A 23,606-nucleotide genomic window follows, 5' to 3' on the forward strand; every position below is an offset into this window, starting at 1 on the left:
TGACAACCCAGAATTCCACTCTGCGACTCGGCCTGGGGCTGGGCCAGGGCTCAGAGGTCAGGCGAAAGAGCCTGGTGGTCAACTCCCATGTGATCTCTGCCTCTGTGCACAGAGGATCCAACAGAGTGTACCTCTCTGAGCCCGTGATCTTCACCCTCAGGCACCTGCAGGTGTGTTTACCTCTTAATTATCACCCACAATGAACGAACCCCCGACGTGTTGCACAACGTGGTCACTGTGTGTTTGTCTCTGCAGCTGGAGAACCACTTTGGCCCCAACTGCTCCTTCTGGAATGCAACAGGGTTTTCTGGGAGCGGCAGGTGGGCGACGCAGGGCTGCCGCCTGCTGCACACCAACAACACACACACAACCTGCGCCTGCAACCACCTGTCCAGCTATGCTGTCCTCATGACTTATCAGCAACCTGCTGTAAGTAACACACACCACAAGATCAGCATATACCACTGTTAAATTATCCGTCACAGCAGAAAGAAGCAAAAATAATTTCATTTTTATTGCCAATATATGTAATTGCATTGCTCTATTTTCTCATCCTCTAGGCGATTAAATGTGTATATGCATACATTTCCTCACAACTCAAAAAATACAGATTACTCAGTTCTAAATCTTTCTATATTACTAGTTTTTATATGTTAGTGTGTATGTGGTCAGCAGCAGATGTGAGGCCTATAATGAGTTTTTCTTTATTTATAGTTTTTTGAATTTATAATTATGTGGTGCTGAAACCCAGAGATTAAAATGCCAATGTTAGACATTAATACTGCTAATGCATTTTAGACTCCCAGGTGCAAGACTTTAATTTTGTAAATCTACCTCCATCTTCAGACACTTAAGCCCTCCTGACAACAGTACTACGCACCCATTCGCAGTAGCACAGTAGGACTTCCCCCCCACTGCACTCTGCAAAATGCTGTTTAAAAATCAAGCGGAGAGGGGCTGATGAATGTGGGTTGTAGCTGTAGGAGAGAAAGAGAGAGAGTGATTTAAGCTGCAGGGAATTTTCCTCTGCCAGGAAATTGAATTCAAATGTTGAGTGTTTATACCATATATTTGACACAAAGACAGAAAACCAGAGGCAAAGACACACATGCACCTCATTCCTTTACAACAAAAATACACATCCACCTATGCTCACAGACCTGCATCAGCATTCATACATGCGCGCTTTATGATTATCTTTGTATGTTCTCTCCTCTTCACCAGTTCGGGGTCGGCGTAGAAGAGCTTCTGGTCTATGTGGTGTCTTGGGTTGGCATCTCAGTAGCACTGGTGTGTTTGGCCACCTGCCTTACAACCCTGTGCTGCCAGGGGGCGCCCTGGCACACAGACCACAGCACCATCCACTGTAACTTGTGGGCCAACCTGCTCATCACTGAACTGCTCTTCCTTGTTGGCGCCAACAAGACACAGTACACAGTGAGTGCTGAGATACTGGACTAATATAACACTGAAGTATTGGAAAGGCTAACAATATGTAAAATTGTTAATAATGATATTGTGGTCTAAGAAATGATTTTATGTGGTTTTTAAAGTAGCTTTTTGGGGCCTAAAGTACCTTTGTGTCACTCGACAGGTGGTGTGCTCCATCATTGCTGGCTTGCTGCACTTCTCGCTGCTCTCAGTGTTTTGCTGGTTGTGTCTGGAGGGGGTCGAACTTTACCTGCTGCAGCGGGAGGTATTTGAGGGGCGCAACTCCAGGAGGAAGTATTTCTACCTGTGTGGCTACTCCATTCCTGGGCTGGTGGTGGCCGTGTCTGCAGCCATAGACTTCAGAGGCTACGGCTCAAAGACGGCGTAAGTCGACTGTGTAGATGTGTAGATGTGCACATTTTAGTATGGAACCAATTCCAACATCTGTATATGTGTGTGTGTGTGTGTGTGTGTGTGTGTGTGTGTGTGTGTGTGTGTGTGTGTGTGTGTGTGTGTGTGTGTGTGTGTGTGTGTGTGTGTGTGTGTGTGTGTGTGTGTGTGTGTGTGTGTAGATGCTGGCTACGAACAGACAACTACTTCATCTGGAGCTTCCTTGGACCTGGTGCTGTCATCATCATGGTGAGAGTTCATGCTCACACTCATCCCAAACTTTTCATGTATCTCAGATTTAATCAGCAACATGTAATCATTTTATATTGAGTCATTATTGAACTGTGTTTGACCCTGTTGTTTCCTTTTTGACCTCAGTTGAACCTTGTTATCTTGGTGATGACCTTACATAAGATGCACAGCACTGCAGCTTTGAAGCCAGACTCCAGTCGCCATGACAACCTGAGGTTAGTATAGTGCCTCAGGCTCATCTGTCGGGGGTGATGATGAGCAGCGCTGCACTTATTAACATAAGCAAAGCTGAATTAAATAAAAGACCAATTTTCTTTTCTCTCCTGTTGCAGTTTTTAGAATTTTAATATTTCATATCTTTCAGTGTTGTAAAACTACAAAATAAAGTTTAAAAAATGAACGACAGACTGTTATGACTGGGTAAGCTTGTCCATTTAGAAACAAAAATTTTGTTAAAATTCCTAAAAACTCACCCAGAGAGAGGGAGCCAGTGTAAATGTTTAATCATAAAACAAATATGTGGCAGATAGGAGACTGCAGACCTCAACCAAGGCCCAACATTCCCCTTTAATTCACTCATGCTGCACCAAATTTCACAAACTCGTAAAAAACGTTAATCTTTCATCAAGGTCCACTTATTAATCTCTGTGAAAACTGAAAATATTGAAAAATGGCCAAATGTTGTAAGGCAAAGATAAAAAAAACCTGAATGGGTTCTCTCCTGAAACAAACATCCATCATACTTTCAGGTTTCATAGAAATCCATTCGTTTTTTTGTGTAATCTTGCTTACAAAGAAACATACAAATCAACCAGCAGACAAATGGACAGGGGTGATTACATTAACAGTTCTTTTAATACAGTCTTTCTTTTGTCTTTGTACAGCTTCAGCATTTAAGCATCATTTTGAGTAGTCTCAAGTCTTGCACAGCTTTTTGGAAAACTACATAGAAATTTGCTGCAGCAGCCTCGGTGGCTCCATAAAACTATACAGTCTCTATATCCTTGAAAAGGTCAAACTTTAGTAAAGCTCCATAAATGAAAAATAAAGGAAAAGAAAGTATAATAGAAAGCTGTGGTGGGTAGAGGTTATTTCCTCCAAGTTTAAAAAGCGTCTGCATCCTCTTTTATTCCATTTCTTCCGTTTCTGTATGAAACATAAGACAACTTTTTGAATTTGGCTTGTGACATGGAGAGTTCAATATTCTGTATTTCTCTGTTTTCCTACGCTGATAGATTAGGTTTTTCTTTTTTCTTTAAATGACACGTGATTTATCCGTGTCCTCTTTCCCTTCGGTCTCTCTCTCTCCAGGGCGTGGGCAGTGGGCTCCCTGACGCTGCTCTTCCTGCAGAGCGTCACCTGGTCCTCCGGCCTGATGTTCCTGTCTGCTCCATCTCTCCTCCTGGCTTATCTCTTCTCCTCCCTCAACACCGCCCAGGGCCTCCTCATCACCATACTGCACTGCAGCCTCGCCAGGAAGGTCAGTCTCTCTCTTTGTGTGTGTGTGTGTGTGTGTACTACTCCTGCATTGTGTCTCTCTGTCACCATGTACGTTTTAACACATAACTTTAATGTTTGAATGTTGCAACTAGGGCCAGAAGGACTATGGCCGATGCCTGCGTCTCTCCCAGTGCTGTGCCACCTCCTCTTCCAGTTCTCCGGACTCGGTGAAGGGTTCTGCCCTCCGGTCCAACAGCCGCTACACGAGCAGCCAGAGTCGGAGAGCCACTGCAAACAGACAGGTACTCTACAAAGCACTGAGCCTCTCTCTCTCTCTCTCTCTGAGTCAGTTTTGACCTCTTGACCTTTTCCGCTCCCAGAGTCGCATCAGGAGGATGTGGAACGACACCGTTCGCCGGCAGACCGAATCGTCTTTCATCGCTGCAGATGTGAACAACACTCCCACTCTCAACCGAGGTGACGATCGTGCTCGTTTGTCTGTTGAATCTGGGCTCCGTGGGTGAGGGATGTTTGACATTTATTTTCTCCCTCTCCTCCTCTCCCCCCTCAGCTGCTTTGGGAAACCACTTCCTCACTAATCCAGTGCTGCAGACTCATGTTGGAGCCTCTCCCTATGACACAATGCTGGCCCAGGGATACAGTCAACCTTTCACCTCCACAGGTCTTTGGCAGCTCTTATCTTTTTTTATTCTTATCTATACAGCTTCCTCTCCTCTGCTTTCTGTCGCTTGTAAAAACACAGTAAGCTTGTGGAAGATCCTGTTTGGACCTGGTATTAACATCTGTCCTGAGAGATCTGATCACAAGTGGACATCACTGTTCACACCTGAAATTCAAATGTGTCTCCGGTGACAACTCGGGATTGGATCTCAACTCCCCGCTCTATATACGCGAATAATCCCATTTGTAATTTGTTTTCATGAAGACCAAATTAGGTATTTTATATGGATGTGTTTGTGTGTCAGTGCGTGTGTGTGAGAGAGAGAGAGAGAGAGAGAGAGAGAGAGAGAGAGAGAGAGAGAGAGAGAGAGAGAGAGAGAGAAAAATAGAGGGAGAGAGAGAGAGAGATAGAGGGAGAGTGACAGAGCGAGAGACAGAGAGAAAGAGAGAAAGCAAGTGACTGGAGAGTGGAGGGGCTAAAAGGATGAAAGCGCAGCGTGATCTACTATAAAGAAAGATTTTATCCATTTGAAAAAGAGAATCAGTTATTATGCGTTAGTTCGTGTGGACACTGAGGTGGGGCCTATAAAGAAATATACATATGGTCACTGAGAAGTGTAATAATATGTGTAAACTGCAGTGGGTCAGAGGACGGGAGCTGAGTAGTTTGTTCTTCATATGTGGCCAAGGACTCGTTGGCGTTCACACAAGTGGCACCGACCACTTTTGATCGGATCACTCAGGGTGGACATAAATAAAAGGGCTGAACAGGGTCTAAGGCTTTTGCACTTTAACTTCTGCACTTCTTGTGAATGTCTGCAGTTTAAAGCGCAAATGTTTCGGTGTCCCTGTCTTTTCTGATTTTCGTTTTTTCAGTGGAACTGTTTGTCTTTTACATGTTGTTGACCCTCTCCCTCTCTGTCTCTCTGTCTTAACCCGGAGCAGTAGGAACCTTCAGAAACAAGCAGAGTACGAGCTCCTTTATTGTGCTCACTTTAAATCATTGAGCCCCACTTCCTTGTGCACTGTGGTTCTATTCATAAATCTGTGCAACATTCGCAACAGTAACAACTCATAGACCATGAAGCCATAATATACATCTCCTCCATGTCGCTGCACACTGAACATTTTCATCAAATTATATTTTTAATACCTGAATCTTCTTGGTAATTCTGCACCCTCAATAGGCACAGGAAAACTCACTTCTGCACTCTCATGCATTCATTCATGTGCATCGCTTCATATAGTTCTTAATAGCGTGTCGATCCTTCTGTAACTCTAGTCCTCCTGTTTCTCCTAACAGAGGGTGTCGTGTCCCAAAGTCAGGAGTCCTGTGGGTTGGACAGTGTGTGTCTCAACGGAGGCTACACCCCCAACACCTTCACCCTGCACGGGCTGGGGACGACACCCGGGTCCCGAGCTGGAGTGGTGGGCAGCACTGACCTCCTGAGGGAGGGAGGAGTAGGTATCGGAGGGGATGACATCTCACCGGCCCTACTCACCCCCCACGGGGCCACAGACCTTGGCGGCAGTGCCGGAATGCGCCGGAACCTGTCGGACGCTGCTGCACTGGAGAAGATGATCATCTCAGAGCTGGTGCAGAGCAACCTGAGGCCCTCGGTCCCCATGCCGGTTCCTCCCGAGCGCTACGGCAGCCTGGCGAGGCCTCATCACCACGACAGGCCGGCCCTGATGCACACCGCCACACTGACTCGACACCCACAGCCGCACCAGGAGGGCTGGGCTGCCACCATGCAGCCCAACACACACCACAATGCACAAGATGGCTGGGCGCACACAAGGCACCACACAGTAGATGGCGAGACACATTCTATAGCACGCGGGCAGGATCATGCCACAGCGCCACGCTTGCAAGATGGCTGGTCGCATGCATACACTTCTGTGGATCTGGATTCCCGTGAGCTGCTTAAAGACGGGGACAGGTCGCAGCTGCAAAGCACTCTGGGATGCCGCGGGCTCCAAGACAGGCAGCAAGCACGTCCCCCCGATGTTCAGGCTCGGCCTTACTCCACACTCAGCCGCACCCCTGGTACTCTGTCCCGCCACCGCGGCCCGGTGGAGTCCAGTGGAGGGATGGACAGAGAGAGAGAAAGGGACAGGGACTGGGATCGATACAGGGACAGGCCCCTTCCGCCTCCTCCTCCCCCTCCCCCACAGGAGTCTGAGCCCCTGTACAAGGCTCTGGAAGAGCCGCTGCTGTTGAAACAGAGGGAGGCAGGTGTGGATGCGTGGCGAGGCCAGAACAAGGACGAGACGTTTCACTTAAAAAGGGACGGATTGATTGAGGAATGGAGGGGAGGAGCTGAGCGAGGAAGGGATGATTGTTTTACCTCTCAAAAGAGAGACGAAGAGATTGATGAATGGAGAGATGGAATGGAAAGAGGGAGGGATGAACCTCATCTGTTGGAGAAGCGAGATGGAAGATTGGAGGTGTGGCGAGGAGGAGCGGAGGCGGAGCAGGGAGAGACTTTCATAACCCAGAAGAAAGAATTCGGGATTGAGGCATGGAGAGGTGGGACGGAGAGAGAGAAGGAAGAAACCTTGTTTTTAAAAGACAGAGACGGATGGAGGGCAGGGGTTGAACGAGAGAGTGAGAAACAGAAGGATAGAGCACTGGACGTGTGGAGAGGAGGGATGGATATAGACAGGGAGGAATCCTTCCTGTTTGAGAGCAAAGAAGGCGGTTTAGACGGGAGGAAACGAGGGAAAGAAAGAGGGTCTCTTCGTTATCATGGCGAGCGGGAGGATTCAGAGAGCTTCACTCTGCCTTTGACCCCTGATCTTGACCTTGATCCTGACTCCTCACCAATCTACGCCAGAGATTCCAACCCCTCCCCTCTCTACCCGGGGGACCGAAGCTCGCCGCCAATCAGCATCTTCCCCCGAAGCTCTCCCCCAACAAATATTTTCGCTCAACGAGACAACAACTCACCTCCCAACAACCTGTACTCCCGACACTCCCCCCAGGTGTACAGCCGGAGCAGCTCCCCTCCTCGCTTCTACACCCGCTCCTCCCCTCCGACGCTCTCGTACCCCGACAGCAGTCCTGAAGGTCCGGAGGATGTCAGCCCTGCCGGCCAGTCCCAGCGGCCCGCCCTGGAACTGCCCTACAGCCTGGGGCGGCCCCCGCTGGGGCCGCGGCCCAATCACCTGCAGACCTTCTACCAGCCGCCACCGCTGCCATCCAATGGAGACGCAGCGTACACGGCAGAGCCCAACTCTGAGGGAGAGGACGGACAGATGCAGCGGGTGACGAGCCTGTGACTAGGGCGGTGGTGATCGGGGCATAGAAACCAAGGAGGAGAAGGAAGAAGGCGCTAATAACAACAACAAATCATGATTATGATGATCAAACTGATGGAAATGATGATGCGTATGATGATGATGATGATGATGAAGAGGATACCAAAAAGGCATGAAGAAGGTACCGACGATGACAATGACAACGATGGCTCCTCCCTGCTTCTATCTTCCGATTACCACGAGATTCCCCCCTCTCCATGTTTTGTTACTTTTCTATGACTGTGATCCATTTCTAACTCTTCCTCCTCCTCTTCCTCTCCCTCTCCTCTCCTTCCTGAAACCCTGCTGTGTCTTCCCGCCTCATCAGTGCTTATCCTTATTGGCCCATAGTCTAAGTTTCTATCGATTCATCGGCTGGGTGTCGCCCCCTCCCTGTAGCAAGCAAACAGTGTGTCAAAGAAGCACTTGTGTGTTGCCAAAAAATCCTTTCAAAGAACATGTGCATGACTTTATAGTGGCTCTACGAGGCTACATACCGTAGGAGGAAAGTGCTGAAGTGCGTGCGTGAGCATATGTGCAAGTGTGTGTGTGTCTTGCTTGTTGAGCATGCGTGTGTGAAAGGGCGCGTGTGTGTGTGAGCGTGTGTGTATATAAACATCATTCTTGTATAATTAATGTATCACAGTGAAGCATTTTATCAATATCGACTGGGGGACTTCTTACACACAAACCCCTGCTACTGAGTTTGAACTCTTGACCAATCCCATTTCACTACAACACCAAAATCTCCGCCCCCCAACACCTCCTCCTCCAACCTCCACCTGCCAGGTGATGGGACTTGTTGCTGTGGAGTTTGTCATAGCAACAGAACTCTTGACTCCAGAGCCAGAGATCATATAAAAACCTCAGAACTTTTCTGCAACCCCTGAGATCCTTGTACATATCGACCTCAAGTGTTCTGATTGTCTTGTATTGCTATTGAAGTTCAAGTAAACATGTGAAATAAATGTTTTTGTCTTTCTGTTTGTGTGGCTGTACAAAGAGATGGAGAGTTTCACAAAAAGGAGAAAAAAATGTACAAACTTATTTTAAATCTTTTGGTGAACTCGAGGTACTTTAAATACATACTGTATATACACATATATATATAATCTCTCTGTATTTGATATTTGGCTGATAAATACTTTTACTCAAATTACTAGTGACAAATATGACTTGAAATTCTTGAAATTGAAATTCCCTCACCCTACTTTCCTAGTGTTCAGAAGAATAGGAGGTCACCTTGACCTTTGACCCCAAGAATTCAATCAATTCGATCTGTGAATCCAAATGAACGTTTGTACTAAATTTGATATTCCCTCAAGCTCTTCGTGAGATGTTGTGTTTACAAGACCAAAACCTTCACAGTGACCTTGACCTTTGACCAGCAAAGTCCATTAGACCATCTCATTCCAGATTCATCAGTTAATGCATCTAGTCTGTATGAAATGAAGAGATTTCCTCAAGATGCTCTTGAGAAATCGTATTTACGAGAATGGGACATACAGATGGATGGAGAACCTGAGAACATGATATAATAATAAAAATCATTCATATGATGTGTGATTATGAGCATTTTAGCATCATCCAGTTCGTTGTTTTGTTTTTTACTAACAAACGCCAGGATATCATCTAATCACTCATGTTGATCTAACTTCAGATGCTGCATGTATCTTCAGAGAAAACAAGCTCTGATAAATCCACTGTACGCTGCCGCCACATGGGAGGCATAGAAATGTCGTCACTTGCTGAAGAACTATGTGGAGCAGTTTAAAAAGCTCAATTTTGAACTTCAAGACGTACAGCGATGGTCTTCTGAACGATTCTGCAATAACCTGTAAAATCTTCACTCTCAACATGGTTATGTCATAGTATTTGAGAATAAGACACAAAATGAACTAAAATAGTCCGATTTATTTAAGAAAATCATCACATTCTTTATTCATCAGTGTGCTCTTGAAATGGTAGGTAGCCTAGAAAAATGCTGTACATATTAATATATATCAGACCCAGAATTAGTAGGAAATGTATTTTTTCTCTTCATTCAATATCTTTTACATTCTACAGACATTCTCATAATTATCTCCTTATCAGTAAACTACATATGTGACATCTAAGTGGTACAACACAGGAGGGAAACAAGTTGCTTTCCTGCTGCTTGTGTTTTCTTCAACAACCCAACCATATTTAATGGATTTATGTAAAATAGAAAAGAAAACAGCTTCATGTTTGTATAAAATACATTCTACATTGCAAATCATTCTAAAGTGGTAGTGAATAATACTAACAAATGGAAATCAAAAAGTGCTTTTACAGTATCATTCGAATTGTACAAAATCTGTATATATATTTACAGGTGACGTATTGAGTGGTAGTGGTCGCTGTGTGTTCAGTCTCTTCTCACAGGTCAGTATTACATGTTAAGGTCATTCCCGAAGATCAAAGATCGAGTACTCAAGCTGATTACGCAACACTCCAGCTGAGCAGGCGCTGGGGTCTTCAGCTCCTTCCCTCTTCCTTTCTCACAGCTCACATGTCCTTTCACTGTTTCTCTCTCTGTCTGAGCACTGAGGTATGTGGTTGGACTTCACAGGAAATGGTCTCACATTCTTCACATCTCTCGTTTCTCCGAGCCAGACTGTAGGCGGCAGGTGGAGGTTGGGGGGGAGGGGGGGAGGGGGGGGGCTGGAGGGGCAGGTTTAGCAGACGGTATGGTGGGGTGACAGGGGGGTGTCCAGGGTCTCAGTTGGAGAGAGGGCTGAACTGGAGCTTTTGAACATGGAGGAGATGTGGAAGGCCTGAGAATACACAGGGGAAAACATGGGGATTAAAGTGTGACTGCACGTTAAAATGTGTCCGTTGAGCTGTAAACTTGATTATTTGTTTGTCCTGTGACGAAATACATAAATGCTGTACAAATGTTTTAGTGTGAGGTGGGTGTAGGTAAGTGTGTCTCAGCCCCAACCTCCCAGCACTGCGTTCTTGAGGCATGTTTCTCATTTCCAGGGAGAGACACTTCATCCAAAACTTACGGGTGAAGTTACACATTAAACAGACTTGGACAAATTTAAATGCACTGATGAACAAAACCCAGCAGACGAGGTATACTGACCACCCAGTAAGCAGTGAGGGCTCCCTGTATGTAGCCTGTCAGCACGTCGGACGGGTGGTGCCGGTAGTCGGAGATGCGGGTCAGGCCTGTGTAGACCGCCAGCAAAACCAGGAAGAACTGCAGCGCCGGCCTCAGCAGCCGAGCCCCACCCCACGTCAGCCGGGCCTGCAGGTAAAACTGCAACACAAAAAAGAAACAGAACGAATTAATGCAACAGTGCAGTCATCACCACAGCCTTTACAGGTGTATCTCACCATTTTTTTGCGCAGCCTCCCAGTGTTCTCTGAACTCCTGCTGTTTTCATTTGCTGTTAAAACTCTTTGCTGTTAATTCAGACTCAAGACTCCACGTTTACTTGTAGTTGAGTCACTACAGAGTCATGTCATGTCTTCACTCTGCTGCTAAGAGTCATGTTTATTTAACACAAATACTATCCTCACTCTCTAATTAAATGCAAGTGTTGAAATATTGGCTCTTATTTTAGGTGAGTCAGACAGCTCACGTTCCAACGTTTATTGCAGCAGTAGAACATGTTTAGTGTTTGGCATCTAGGCTCCAACTTTATCACTCCCCCATATGATTACACAGGAATGATGGGAGTGATGAGCAAATATTTGTAACCCCCTGTCGGAGCCTACAGGTGGATGCTGGGGTGGTGGAGGGGCTGAAGCAACTGGTGGCAATACAGCAGCAGTCCGAGCAAAGGGTTTGATGGGAAGTTTCTGCTTAAATAGACAACCTGATAAGGTGGGTTTGTATTAAAGATGGTTGTGGAAAGTAAGGTATGTCACATGATGTATGTCACATGATTGAGAGATGATAGAGCAGGCTGTCCACTAACCTTAAGGACAGTGGCTGGCTCCTCTATTACGTGTACTACGTGTGCCGAAGTGTCCATGGGCAAAATACTGAACCCCAAATTTCCCCTGAAGGCAGTGTGAGTAGTGTGTGATTGAGAAAGTGCTGTGCATTCTGTGCATGCACTGTTTGAATGTGTGTGGACCTCAAGACGAGGAAAGTGTTTTATAAATACAGTTCACTCGCCATAGTAAAGTCTGACACCAGCACATTGAACACCTCCATTCCCCATTACATTGAAACAATAACAAATGAGGTAATATGTTTTGGGAGAATGGACAATGTATGTATCTCTCCTTTCCTCCTTTCGATTCAAGAGTTCCACTTTGCCAGATATAAAGTATTCAGTGAACTGATGCAGCTTCTGATGTCTCCAGTTCTGATGACAATGAAGATTAACGATCTTGTTCGTTTGTTTTGTTTGTTGCTTAACGGTAAATCAATAACTCCTTCCTTTACTAGTGATGGTAAAGCACTACAGAAACATGAGGAAGTATAAGAGTTCAGTTAACATACTGTATGCAGGCACTTGCATACACGGACACAAAGTTTCAAATCCACATATAAATGCAGGAGCGTACACACACACACACACACACTCGCACACAATAGAGGAGAGCAGTGAGGCGGGGAGGCGAGGTCACACTCCTCCCACAGCAGAACAGAGCTGTCCCTGTTTGTCCCATTCCTCCATTCAGTCCCTCTCTTTCTCCCTCTGCTCTTTCATGCTCCCTCGTTCTGCTGCTAACTGGACGGATGATGGGTCCCCGTTTCATTCACTCCCGCTTTGTATTTCATAGAGGGATGGTAATTGGAAATTGGAGAGACACTAAATTGGGTTTACCGGTGTTTGTGTGCGTGTGTGTGTGTGTGTGTGTGTGTGTGTGTGTGTGTGTGTGTGTGTTTGTGTGTGTTTGTGTGTGTGTAAAAGAAAGAGCACCAGACAGATAGAGATACTCACTGCTAAATAGAGCATCGTGTACATGGCAAAGGAAGCATGGCCCGAGAAGAAGGACTTCCTACAAACATGAAGAAGTATTTAGAATCACATGAGATTTAAAGTACCATTTATACCAACTTAATATATTATTATATTATTAATTATTCCCCAATTAACACATACACATAAACGCATACCTGGCCTCTTCCTCTAACCGGTGGTCAGGCTGTTGGCAGCTCACTGTTGCAACGTAACTTCCCGGCGTGCAGTTGAGTGACGCGTAAGTGACCCCACACACAGACAGGAAGTAGGGTCGTAGCCGGCCCACACTCAGCTTGGCCATGTTGGTCAGTGATTGGCCGACGCAGCAGCCGAACAGGAAGCAGCCAAGCTCCTTATACAGACAGGACACGTACAGATTCCTGATGAAGGCCTTGGAGCTGACACCTCGGAAGCGTACCCTGTAACACTCCCCGAGGGCGATCTGGGAGTGAACACACAACCGCCATATTACAGCCTGAGTATCTTCCTCACAAGCTGCGACATGGTGTACATACAGTATGAGTAACAGTGACTGCTATGATGTGCACTCACTGTGAGGCCGGTGATGATGATGCCACCGGCGATGAGTAATTCATCTGTGATGGCCTCTTGGTCCAGATAAGGATAGGTGATGCTGGGGTCCCCACATATAAAGCCCCTTCTGTAAGGACTCACTGCCTTCAGCTCACATGCGAAGAAAGGGATGGAGGCTGCAGCGGTGGAGGAGAAGAAGGGAAATGAAAATAATTTGCGGGAGCAAGGTATGGTTTGCTATCAGAGGAATCCCGGGGGTTGCAGATATTTCTCTTTGTTGAGAGATAGGTGAGGTACTGGAGAGGATGAAAGGGAGGAGAAAAGAGGAGCAAAACTAAAGGTTGAGAAAGGGAAGACTTGTAGAGCTGTTGCCCTGGGTACAGCCTTGTTTTTTATATTTTCGCGTCTGTGTTGTGTTAGTAAACCTGTGTTCTCACATTGGCTCATTAAAAAATTATGCAAAATTTTTACTGGGGAGTTGCCAGGAAAAACTGCAGAGAAATTCCTTGTCGTTCAAAAATAATACCCTCAGAGGGAAAGACTACAGATATAATAAAACTGAAAGGAGAGATGACATAAGGGAGTTGATGAAAGAGTAGAAGGTCAAATAAGGAGACGTTGTACAGCAAAATAAGGGTGGGAACCAGGACTTTTCTCCTGAGAACCTAACGAGTTAGACAACTGTGAGGAATGTGAAGGTCACAGCAGAACTGCTCCACTGGGACGAAAGACACTAAAGCAACTGTAGAAAGCTCCCACGTCCTGACTGAATACAGACCGAATCCATTGAGACTGGAAATAGAAGAGTGAGGCAGGCCGGGCTCAAAACTGCGCATGAGCATTTTTGTGCGTGTGTGTGTGTGTGTGTGTGTGTGTGTGTGTGTGTGTGTTGATGAGAAGAGAAAGGGGAGTTGTTTGTGACTTCAGTTCAACTCTCTACTAAACAAAGAACGAATGCTGCAGCAGCTCTGAGCCAGAACCAGCCTCACACTGTCTCTGTCTGTCTCCGGGTGTCCTTGCTTCTCTCTCTCTCTCTTTATCTCTCTCTTTCTCTTTCTTTCTCTCTCTCTCTCTCTCTCTCTCTCTCTCTCTCTCTCTCTCTCTCCATCCTGCATGTCTACACATTAGAGAGAGGAATGAGAGAGAGAGACACAGAGACACAGAGACGTCTTGGACGGCTCTGTTTGTCCTTTCTGCACATGTCCAATCTGTTGTCAGTGCAGACTACCTCTCCATCCAGCTTTTTTCAATATAACCTACATTACATAACCACCCTCCATTCACATATAGAAAACATGGGAGGAAGGGTCAACGATTACAGCAGTCAAACACACACGCACACGCACACACACACACACACAAACACACACACACACACACACACACACACACACACACACACTGTGTATTTATTTATTTATACCAAATACAATTCCCCCTGGCTTGACTCTACCCTGAGAACGGGAGGTTGTCATGGAAACTGTAGAATTCCCTGGGCAATGCACAAACCAGCTGGCACGGAGGGGCTCGGGAGCGCGCATTTGTGGAAAAAACATGGCCAGAGATACATGTTGATGGAGAGAGAGAGAGAGAGAGAGAGAGAGAGAGAGAGAGAGAGAGAGAGAAACTTTCTTTCCCTCTTCTCTCTTTCCTGCTTTCTCTCCATTTCTTCCCAACTCGGAGTTAAGTCGCTGCAGGATATTCTGCAGGCGGGCTCAAATGTCTTTGTTGACTAAATACAAAGTGTAACAGAGCTCAACATGGTGGAAGTTAACCCTCACTGCACTAGGAAGGAATAACAAGTAGGCTACTGAAGTGTCATCAACAAACCTACAAGAATGAATGGTGCCTATATTTACAAATGGGAAATTCAATATCAGTTATCGTGCCAATTATTCTCTTATAAAATCATTGCGATTTTTTACATTATTTTATGCCATGAAATATTAAAACTTCTTTAAAAAATCAATATAAATTGCCCCTCAGCACACCAGTGTAAGTCATCGCATCGTCTGCATTTAAAGGCATTCTCACACATCTGATGCATGGCTGGACAAAATGACAGAGACACTTATATGCTTAGTATATTACACTATATACCATATGATATTATCATACTTTAATACTGTTAGAAAATTATACTTAATTATAATATAATGCATTCCAGTGCGAACAAAACCCCAGGGACCACGACAATGACCGTAGAAAGCAATTGCAAACTTTCAGATTAGTTGTATTTGCTGTTCATGGCACTGCAATTTTGCTGGAACACTTCATTGATACGCCAATAACAAAAGCATTCAGTTAGCAACAGTTAGAACAACTTCTCTCTGTGGACCTGCAGCTGAAGCCTGTATTTTGATATTTACCAAGGAGGAGGCAGAGCAGGTCTAAGCCGACCAGAAGTTTTCTTTTGGACAAAGCCGGTCCGGTTATCTCGATGAGTTTCTTCCCGGTGCCGTTGTCCATCCCCATCCCTGCTGCGGCCAGGCTGCTCTTGTTGTCCGCCAGTCTGAGCTGGAGCTCCGCGCTGGAGACGCCGCTGCTCTGTGGCACAAATCTATCCAACATGACGCCGATTGGCTCGGAGCACACCAACCTGCTGGCGTCAGAAGCCGTGGGAGCGCCCTTGAACTTCGCTCATGTGCGGGGCCACAGGGGACTGGAGTGGGAGCTGCCGCTGTCTTTAATGCACCCCCCGCCTCAGTGCGTCTTTTCCCTTTTACGCATTTTGGATTTCATCACAGAGTCTGCGGGGCTCGTCCTGACCCGTCACAGGGCGCAGCGTCACCGGGAAGATATGCATGGCACGGAAAACTCCTCACTGGTTGCAAAAGTCATCTCCTGGGGGTAAGGTCTCTCTTTCTCTCTCTCTCTCTCTCTCTCTCTCTCTCTCTCTCTCTCTCTCTCTCTCTCTCTCTCTCTCTCTCTCTCTCTCTCTCTCTCTCTCTCTCTCTATCTCTTCCCCTCTCTCTGTTGATGAAGAAGTATCTAAGGCCTCATATCTTTCATTCTGTGAATCAGCGGCCTCCTAAGTCATTGCTGCTGATTCTGTTCAGAACATGTGACTAAGTCTGACAGATATTTCATAATCTGTGTAAATGGTTTTAATTGCGAAAATGGTGATTCAACCCATAGCCTAAGTTGACCTTTCTATGTGGTAAAACATGTCATTTGATATTTTAAACGTGGTCATCCATTGATAAATAGTTAATATTTTGTGAATTTCTTTTTACATCCTACAAGAAACACGTGCAGGTGCTCTCTTTATGCAGATTTGGTGGAGGGGTGATGTGTGTGTGTGTGTGTGTGTGTGTGTGTGTGTGTGTGTGTGTGTGTGTGTGTGTGTGTGTGTGTGTGTGTGTGTGTGTGAACATCGTGAGATATTAACATTCCAGGAGATAAGACACAGAACAAGGGTCTTTTTCAAGGTCCTAGTGGAAGAGGCAAGCACAGTGAGCAGATTTGTGGCTCTGACGTCCCAGATCATTCATAGACTGATACCTGGTGCATCTGCTGTGAGGCAGGTCATCAAAGGTTATCTTGGCAGTTAAACAAGCAGAAATGTTGTCATGGTTTTGCCAGGGATATCATTGTTGTTTGCAGTAACTTAAGTCACAAACATATAATATACAAATAACATATATCCTAATGCAGGTGAATCAATCACATTTGAAATTGAAAAGTTTGGATGCTCTGCATTATTTCAGATATGAATCAAAATCACACAGCTGCAGGCTACTAGCAGTGGTCTGTATGAAACCCTGCCAGAATGCTTTGTTATTATAGGAGCAGTCCAGTTCAGTAATAGCTGCTGTATGCAGGTTCAATTAAGTGCATCGATTGTCTTCAAGGAGGGGGGATAAGATCATGAAATTATTTGAAAATACGGGATTACCACACTTACAATCATTATCAGTATTTTAAAATAAACGTATTAATGGAGAAATTGCTGCATTTGTGGGTCTCTCTCCCAGCTTACCGGTGATCCGCAAGGCATTATGGGGAATTTCCATACCCCAAGGTTTGAAGTGAGGGTCGAAAAAATCTCAGTTTCGAGGGCTATAAATACATTTGCTTTGGCCCTACCCCTCCATCCCAACAGGTATTGGGACAGACTTCCCCTAAATTTGAATGAGCAAAACAAAGGGGTAGGGCCAAGGGGTGTAATGGGATTCGGCCCAAGCTCGGTAGTGTAGAGACATGAATGAGTGTATACTATAAATGTGTTTATGAGCAGAGGTGTCTGTGTTTGCACTTGTTCTGCTTTTAAGATAAAAGAGTTCTCTCCTGTAGGGGGAGGTATTTTTGCTTTCACATCTGCATGTTGGAAAACAGAAATAGGGAGAGAGATATAGAGCCACTACTGCTTTTCTTGTTGTGAAGTGAAAACAGAGTCAGTGACGTGCCAGTGAGAATACCCAACACATCATGATACTTTCTATTATGTCACAAAGGTCATCCTGACCACAGAAAATCCATGTGTGTTTGTGTGTGTGTGTGTGTGTGGGGGAGGGGGGGGGTGTGGGGGGGGTGTTTATATTCATAGCTTTAGTAAGCCTTTAAATTATTATTTTTAAAGCCATTAAGCTTTTCTCTGGAGTTTCATCATTTTCAAAGGGAAGGAGGATGACGCACCATTTATTAAATAACAAAATGATTATTCCACATTACACAACACAACACAGCCGCTCGGTGAGTAATACCGTTTGTCAGATTTTCTGATAAAAAAGGTGGAAAAACAAAGGCCTCGAGAGAATTTTGGATTGCTTTAACCAACTTTCTGAAACTCTTTTGTTTCTGAAACCATCGGAACTTATGCCATTAATCCAAAACACATATATTTCATCACACACACACACACACATTCACGCTACAGCACACATGATTCAGCAATATAAGGTTAGAGAATGTTCTGATGGTTATAAGTGCTGTTGTTTCTTTGCATGATTGCACTTTCTTAGACAATATGGAAACTTTTGTGGAATTTATCTCTAATTGTGGTTGTAGCTGATCGTATTGTTACAGTTTGTGTGTGTGTGGTCAGTTTCATTAGGGAACAAATGGATTTTTTTTTGCCCTGCAGGAGCACATGACTGTAAGAGCTGTCAGACTCGTAATGATAAACATCTCCTTTTCTCTGTTTCGTGCTGACTTCCCCATCCATCACCCCCACACAAACACTTCCTGCAATTTTTCTCAGCACACTCTGCCTGCTCTCATTTGTCATTCCTCATGACATCCTGATTACTGAGCCACCTTTTGTAATAAGTGTGTCATAAGTTTAAATTACATCTTATGGGAAAGCAAAATGTGGGGGAGGAAATCAAATTTACCCATATTGTGCAATATTCCAAACATTGTGTGTGTGTGAAGACTTTTCAGACCTGAAACAGAAAAGGTTTGCTCTGAAAGAAGATGAAAAAACTTCCACCACAGAAAAAACTCCAAGCATGAGGGAAAAGGAATGATAGAGAGAGTTGTGGAAGACATCATTTATTGCAGAATGTGCTGTTTATCGGACAGAATCATGGTGTTTGATCAGGGTGATCTGCTCCCAGTTTGCTATAAGTAAACTGTTGTTTGAATACATGTAAAATGCAAGCAAGTTCACGCAAAAATCAATTGGACAGATTACCACCAGAAGGATAAAGTTTGGGTCAGAGTAGAAGTGACATTTTGCTTCGGATCCAGATCAGGGACGGATACAAGAAAATGTTTTCACTTTTTTTTACAACGCGATATATAAATTGTCATTTTAATCATCTACAGTTTTTCTTTGTATTTTCAAAATATATCTCGGCAAAAATATTCCTATATCCAACAGATACATGTTTTTCTATCCGGCATCATAGCTTTGCTTTTCCCTTCCCTGTGTTACTGCAGAATGCCCTAGCTGGAACCAGGTGTTAATACTTTTGTAGCTGTTTTGTGTATTTCTACGAACAGTTTTGATGGAAAACTTTTAACCACAGAATGTATTTTGATTCAGTTGGATTTGAGCACCATCCATGACACGTTTAGCTGTCTCAGGAGACTTTGAGCCACGGTCAGTAAATGGCCCTTTTTGTCTTACATCCACTTCCCTTTCAGTAACAGCCACAAACATTCCCTCAAAATTTCTCTCTGAGCGAACTGTGCAGCGCTGATCAGCTGATCATATTGAAGCATTACATCATTACAGTCTAGTCCAAACATGATGAATGGGCCCCAAAAATATTTTTTTAATTCTTTGCAGGTCTACTACTTCTATTAGCTCATTGCAGCTTTCAGGACTGTAAAAAAAAAATGCAGAGTGATCCACTCCTCACTACCATACATTTAACTGCAACAGCTGCTCAGTGTTCATGATCAACATCTGTGCCAACTGTAGGAATAGAAACACAATCTGCTCAGCCCAAAAAGTATTAATACAAATGATAAATTGGCGTGACTTCATACAGAACAATAAGTACATGCTTTCCATGCTCTGAATCATATCATGATAAAAGTCAAAATGCTTGATCTCAAATGAGTTTACAGTGAAAACTGGAAAATCGCTCATACTTCTTTCTGTTTTTAATTCTGTCTATTACGCTTTCCTCTCTCCCACTCATTCCTCTCTCTTTCTCTCTCTCTGTCTCGCTCTCGTCACACACACACACACACACACACACACACACACACACACACACACACACACACACACACACACACACACACACACTCATAAACTCTCTCTTGCTTACTATAACATTGGCCATTGTTACTTGTAACCTATAACCTTAACCTTAACCTTTACCTTTACCTTTACCTTTACCTTTACCTTTACCTTTACCTTAATCTCAACCTAAACCTCAACCATTGACCTTGACCTTAAAATTAACCTTCAACCTAACCCTAACCTTAACCTACGCTAAGAGCATGTTTTCAACTTCCAATTTAATACATGTAGGTCCCCACATCATGAACACCTTGACCAACCACACACACACACAAACGCACGCACGCACGCACGCACGCACGCACACACACACACACACACACACACACACACACACACACACACACGCACACAAATGTAATTCACATAGAGGTGTGATGCTCTGAGCTGTTTTCTTTATATGCACATTATATAATATACATCCGTGAGCATCACGCACACACGCAAAACCACCTGCATTAACTTGCGGGATAAAATAAAACCCATCTACCATTATCTCGACACAACTCTATGTCGTAATGATTATATTCCTTTCGTTTTCCGCCTGGCCCAGAGGCGCAGGCACACTTGCGCAACAGCAGAGTGAGAGCCGCGGAAAGTTGGTTTCACGCCTCCTCATTGGAGAGTAAGGGGGGGGGGGGCTTGTGACAGGGAAACCCATGACTTCCGCTAATTTCCTCCTCACATGAAACCCTGCGCTCAGCATAGGTTTATAAAAAGGCGCAATGGAGCTCACAGCCTCAACAGTCACCGACACCCACTGGACTAATATCTGAGGTCCTGACCCACCCGGCACCTGGAGCTGTGCCACCTGCAGCTGCGTGTGTTTGAACCTTCAACCTCTGGACCTGTGTTGACACTTCAATACGAAGCTCAGACACCTATAACTCTCTTCATCGTACCTCAGAGATGGACGTCGAGTCTCTCCAGAAAAGTGGCCGCGGGCGCAGCAGCTGCCTGAACGTGTTCCTCGTCGCGTCCGTCATCTTTCTGTTCGTGGCGGTGGCTGCTGTGGCTGCTGGAGTTGTCTTATTGGTGATGAACATGGACTCCAAAAAGGAGTTACCCAACTTTGACCCTGAGGCAGTAAAGAGAACAGGACACTCTCCTTATCCAGAAAGCAAGGTGAGCAAATGACTCCTGTTTATTTGCCTAAACTTGGAATCAGTGACTTTTTTAGTTTGACTCTCGTCTTCTGCACATTTTAACCCATTTCATCTTTTTTGTTCAATCAACAGATGCAGAAATTTGCATACCTGGAATTCAAGTCAAGTAAGCATTCTTTATTTGATGATGCACACAGATGTGAATTAGATCAAACTTGATGTGAAAAAAAGAGTAGTCCGTGTGGAGTCCATGAACTAGTCTAGTTTCTGATCGTTTAAACAATTGATCAATAAAATGGTTAATGTGAAATGGACTCTACTGCAGACCTGGCTGTAATTCTTATCCGTGCAAAATCAGTTCATACTTACTGTAAGTCAACATGAGTCATGTGCCGTTGCACGTTGTATACACCATCTAAATGCATGTGTTTGTCTCCTCCTGCAGGTCATTTGGAGAACGGCCTCATGCCATGGGCTCCAGTCAAATACGGTGGTAGTGAGTCTGTGGGGAGCAACTTCCAGTTTGTCTCACAGGATCAGCCGCTGAAGCCACAGCAGGTCGGGATCTACTTCATGTACATTGAACTGAACTTCACCTGCACCTTCAGGTGTGACCCAGCCCACCTCAGCGTGCGCGTGGGCGATGAGCTCACATGTGAGGTGCAGCTTCCTAATGTGACAGATAACAGGCCAGTGACCAGGAAGTGCTGGACAGTGAGCCAGGTGAACGGACAGAGTCCTCAAGCTCAGATGACAATAGCAAAGAGCGGACTAGAGAACTGGAAGCTCGAGCTGAAGGGCTCGGGATTTGGGATGTTCCTCATGGACTAATATGGACGTTGTGGTTCAACATGGTCAAAACATCAACACCAGTTTGTGTTTCTTTCAAGTCCAAGCAGATGAAAATGGGCAAGAGCTGGTGCCATTTTCAAAATGAAAGTTGTAAATGAAGCTTAGCAGGCAGATGCAATCTCAGCAGAAGTCACAGTCCCAATAAGGCAAACAGGAAAAGACTAGACACTCATCTTATTGTCTGTAAATATGTGTGACACTGTATGTGATATATTTATTTAATGATACTGAAGTATTTATGGACTTATATTTATGATAGTGTTGCCATTTTTCCTATGGAAATGTATTTTCATGTATACACTACATTCATGTTGACGTGCAATACACTGCACTATTAAGCAATAATAATAGTAAGCACTTAATACATTTGTAAAAGTCTGGGAGCGTAAGGTTGAGGCTTACAGAAATGTGTGATTATAATTATGTTCTACATCAGGGACCTCAATTAGATCTACTGGAGTTAGGGCTTGTTATCTCTTCTGGCAAATTATGAGTCATGAATGAGGCTGCACTTAAAATAAATGTTGCATAAACAATCGATCCTGATCAAATCATGAGCAGAATTATTAATATATATATATATACATGTATATATGTGCACTATGCACTAACTACACATAGTTGAATGTATTTTTTTTACTGTAATTCATGTTAAACATGTACATTAATATAGATGTGGTGAGCACTGAGTTCATTATAAATTGAAAAGCAGAGAATAACAATTGTGAAAGTGGAATCTATGAATTGTTTATAGGTAAGGGAAAGTTACATTCCATTACCGGGAACTGGCTGACATCACTTCCTGTTTGTTTACCATACATGCTGTTATGAGGAAAAAGAACAACACTGGAAAACAGCAGAAGACGCACTTGCCTCCTTTCTTTTTTTGTCCAAGCTGTAAAGCTAAATGAAATAAGAACATTTTGTAATTAGATATAGTCATGTCTCTGTGTGTGGCTGGGCGTGGGTGTGCGTGTGCCGTCACAACTTCAAAGGGTTGTTGATGGTTAAGACTTGATTTACAGTTAGAGTTAGGTTTAGCTTGGTTAGTGTTGGTGTTAGACATGTATTTGTAAACACAAGGTTAAGGGTAAATGCAGTATATTAAAAAGTGTCCTCAACTCTGGACAGATGGATGTGTTTTTCTGCTCTTCTTCCTCCATTATTTTCATTATCAATGTCAATTTTATTTTTACAGCATATTTAAAACAGCTTGGTTGACCAAAGTGCTTTACAGGTGTAAAGGAGTTAAACGTTATATATCATAGTGCCAGTAATACAAATAAAATAAAATAATTATTGTAAAGTAATAATAATAAAAAAAAACGATAAGATAAATACAATCAGCTGCGAGTGGCTGATCTCAGTTCCCTAACTGGAGTCTCCGTACAGAGAAGTTCGAACACGTAAGACGGTGCCAGTCCGTTCAGAGATTTGAAAGTTAAAAGTATGATTTTAAACGATCCTGTGACAGGATGTCGGTTTAGGAGGCGCAACATGGGTGTGAAATGGTCTCTCTTTTTTTTCCAAGTCAGCAGGCAAGCAGCAGCATTTTGGACTAGCTGCAGGTGTTTAATGGAGGATTGGTCTAAGCCTATGTACAGGGAATTACAATAATCAAGACGGGAGGTTATGAATGCATCGATAACTCTCTCTAGGTCTTTTTGTGGGAGGTAGACCTTTACCTTGGCTATTTGTCTTAGTTGAAGAAAGCTACCTCTGACTACTGAGGAAATTTACTTTTCAAAATTAAAAGCCCTGTCAAAAGGAACACCAGGACTCGTGGAGTGAGTGTTAGGAGCCAAAGGCCTAAGATTGTCGAAAGCGGCCGTCAGGTCTAGGAGCACTCCAGGACAGCAGAATCGCTTGAATCAACAGTTAAAATCAAATTGTTAAAAACTCTTAAAAGAGCTATTTCGATACTGTCATGTGGTTTAAAACCTGACTGGAAATTTTCATATA

At 44.3% G+C, this 23,606-nt stretch overlaps 3 protein-coding genes across 3 annotated transcripts in view; 2 read left to right on the plus strand and 1 right to left on the minus strand.

The window, feature by feature from the left end:
* LOC133022685 (adhesion G protein-coupled receptor L1-like) overlaps positions 1-8,479 on the plus strand; it is a 29,010-nt gene extending 20,531 nt beyond the window's left edge. Inside the window, exons 15-25 of the mRNA XM_061089554.1 lie at positions 1-170; positions 256-429; positions 1,225-1,437; positions 1,595-1,815; positions 2,004-2,070; positions 2,200-2,288; positions 3,385-3,553; positions 3,666-3,815; positions 3,894-3,990; positions 4,085-4,195; positions 5,498-8,479. The exon at positions 1-170 is cut by the window's left edge and continues 48 nt beyond it. Of these exons, the coding sequence (XP_060945537.1) occupies positions 1-170; positions 256-429; positions 1,225-1,437; positions 1,595-1,815; positions 2,004-2,070; positions 2,200-2,288; positions 3,385-3,553; positions 3,666-3,815; positions 3,894-3,990; positions 4,085-4,195; positions 5,498-7,479 (3,443 nt within the window). The 3' untranslated portion in view covers positions 7,480-8,479. The remainder of the gene's footprint in view (positions 171-255; positions 430-1,224; positions 1,438-1,594; positions 1,816-2,003; positions 2,071-2,199; positions 2,289-3,384; positions 3,554-3,665; positions 3,816-3,893; positions 3,991-4,084; positions 4,196-5,497) is intronic.
* A 1,717-nt stretch (positions 8,480-10,196) lies between these two features.
* Positions 10,197-15,587, minus strand: LOC133027587 (phospholipid phosphatase 3-like). Its single transcript, XM_061094637.1, has 6 exons — positions 15,353-15,587; positions 13,002-13,159; positions 12,605-12,891; positions 12,429-12,486; positions 10,610-10,786; positions 10,197-10,295 (listed from the first exon to the last, which is right to left on the minus strand). The coding sequence occupies exons 1-6, from the start codon at positions 15,552-15,554 to the stop codon at positions 10,197-10,199; spliced, it is 981 nt and encodes a 326-aa protein (XP_060950620.1). The 5' UTR covers positions 15,555-15,587.
* A 4,779-nt stretch (positions 15,588-20,366) lies between these two features.
* On the plus strand, positions 20,367-22,765 carry LOC133025693 (uncharacterized). Its single transcript, XM_061092424.1, has 3 exons — positions 20,367-20,811; positions 20,925-20,958; positions 21,238-22,765. The coding sequence occupies exons 1-3, from the start codon at positions 20,596-20,598 to the stop codon at positions 21,621-21,623; spliced, it is 636 nt and encodes a 211-aa protein (XP_060948407.1). The 5' UTR covers positions 20,367-20,595; the 3' UTR covers positions 21,624-22,765.
* Positions 22,766-23,606: the final 841 nt, after the last annotated feature.

Source organism: Limanda limanda, chromosome 2 (assembly GCF_963576545.1).
Source record: "Limanda limanda chromosome 2, fLimLim1.1, whole genome shotgun sequence".
In the NCBI taxonomy this organism is placed as follows: Eukaryota; Metazoa; Chordata; class Actinopteri; order Pleuronectiformes; family Pleuronectidae; genus Limanda; species Limanda limanda.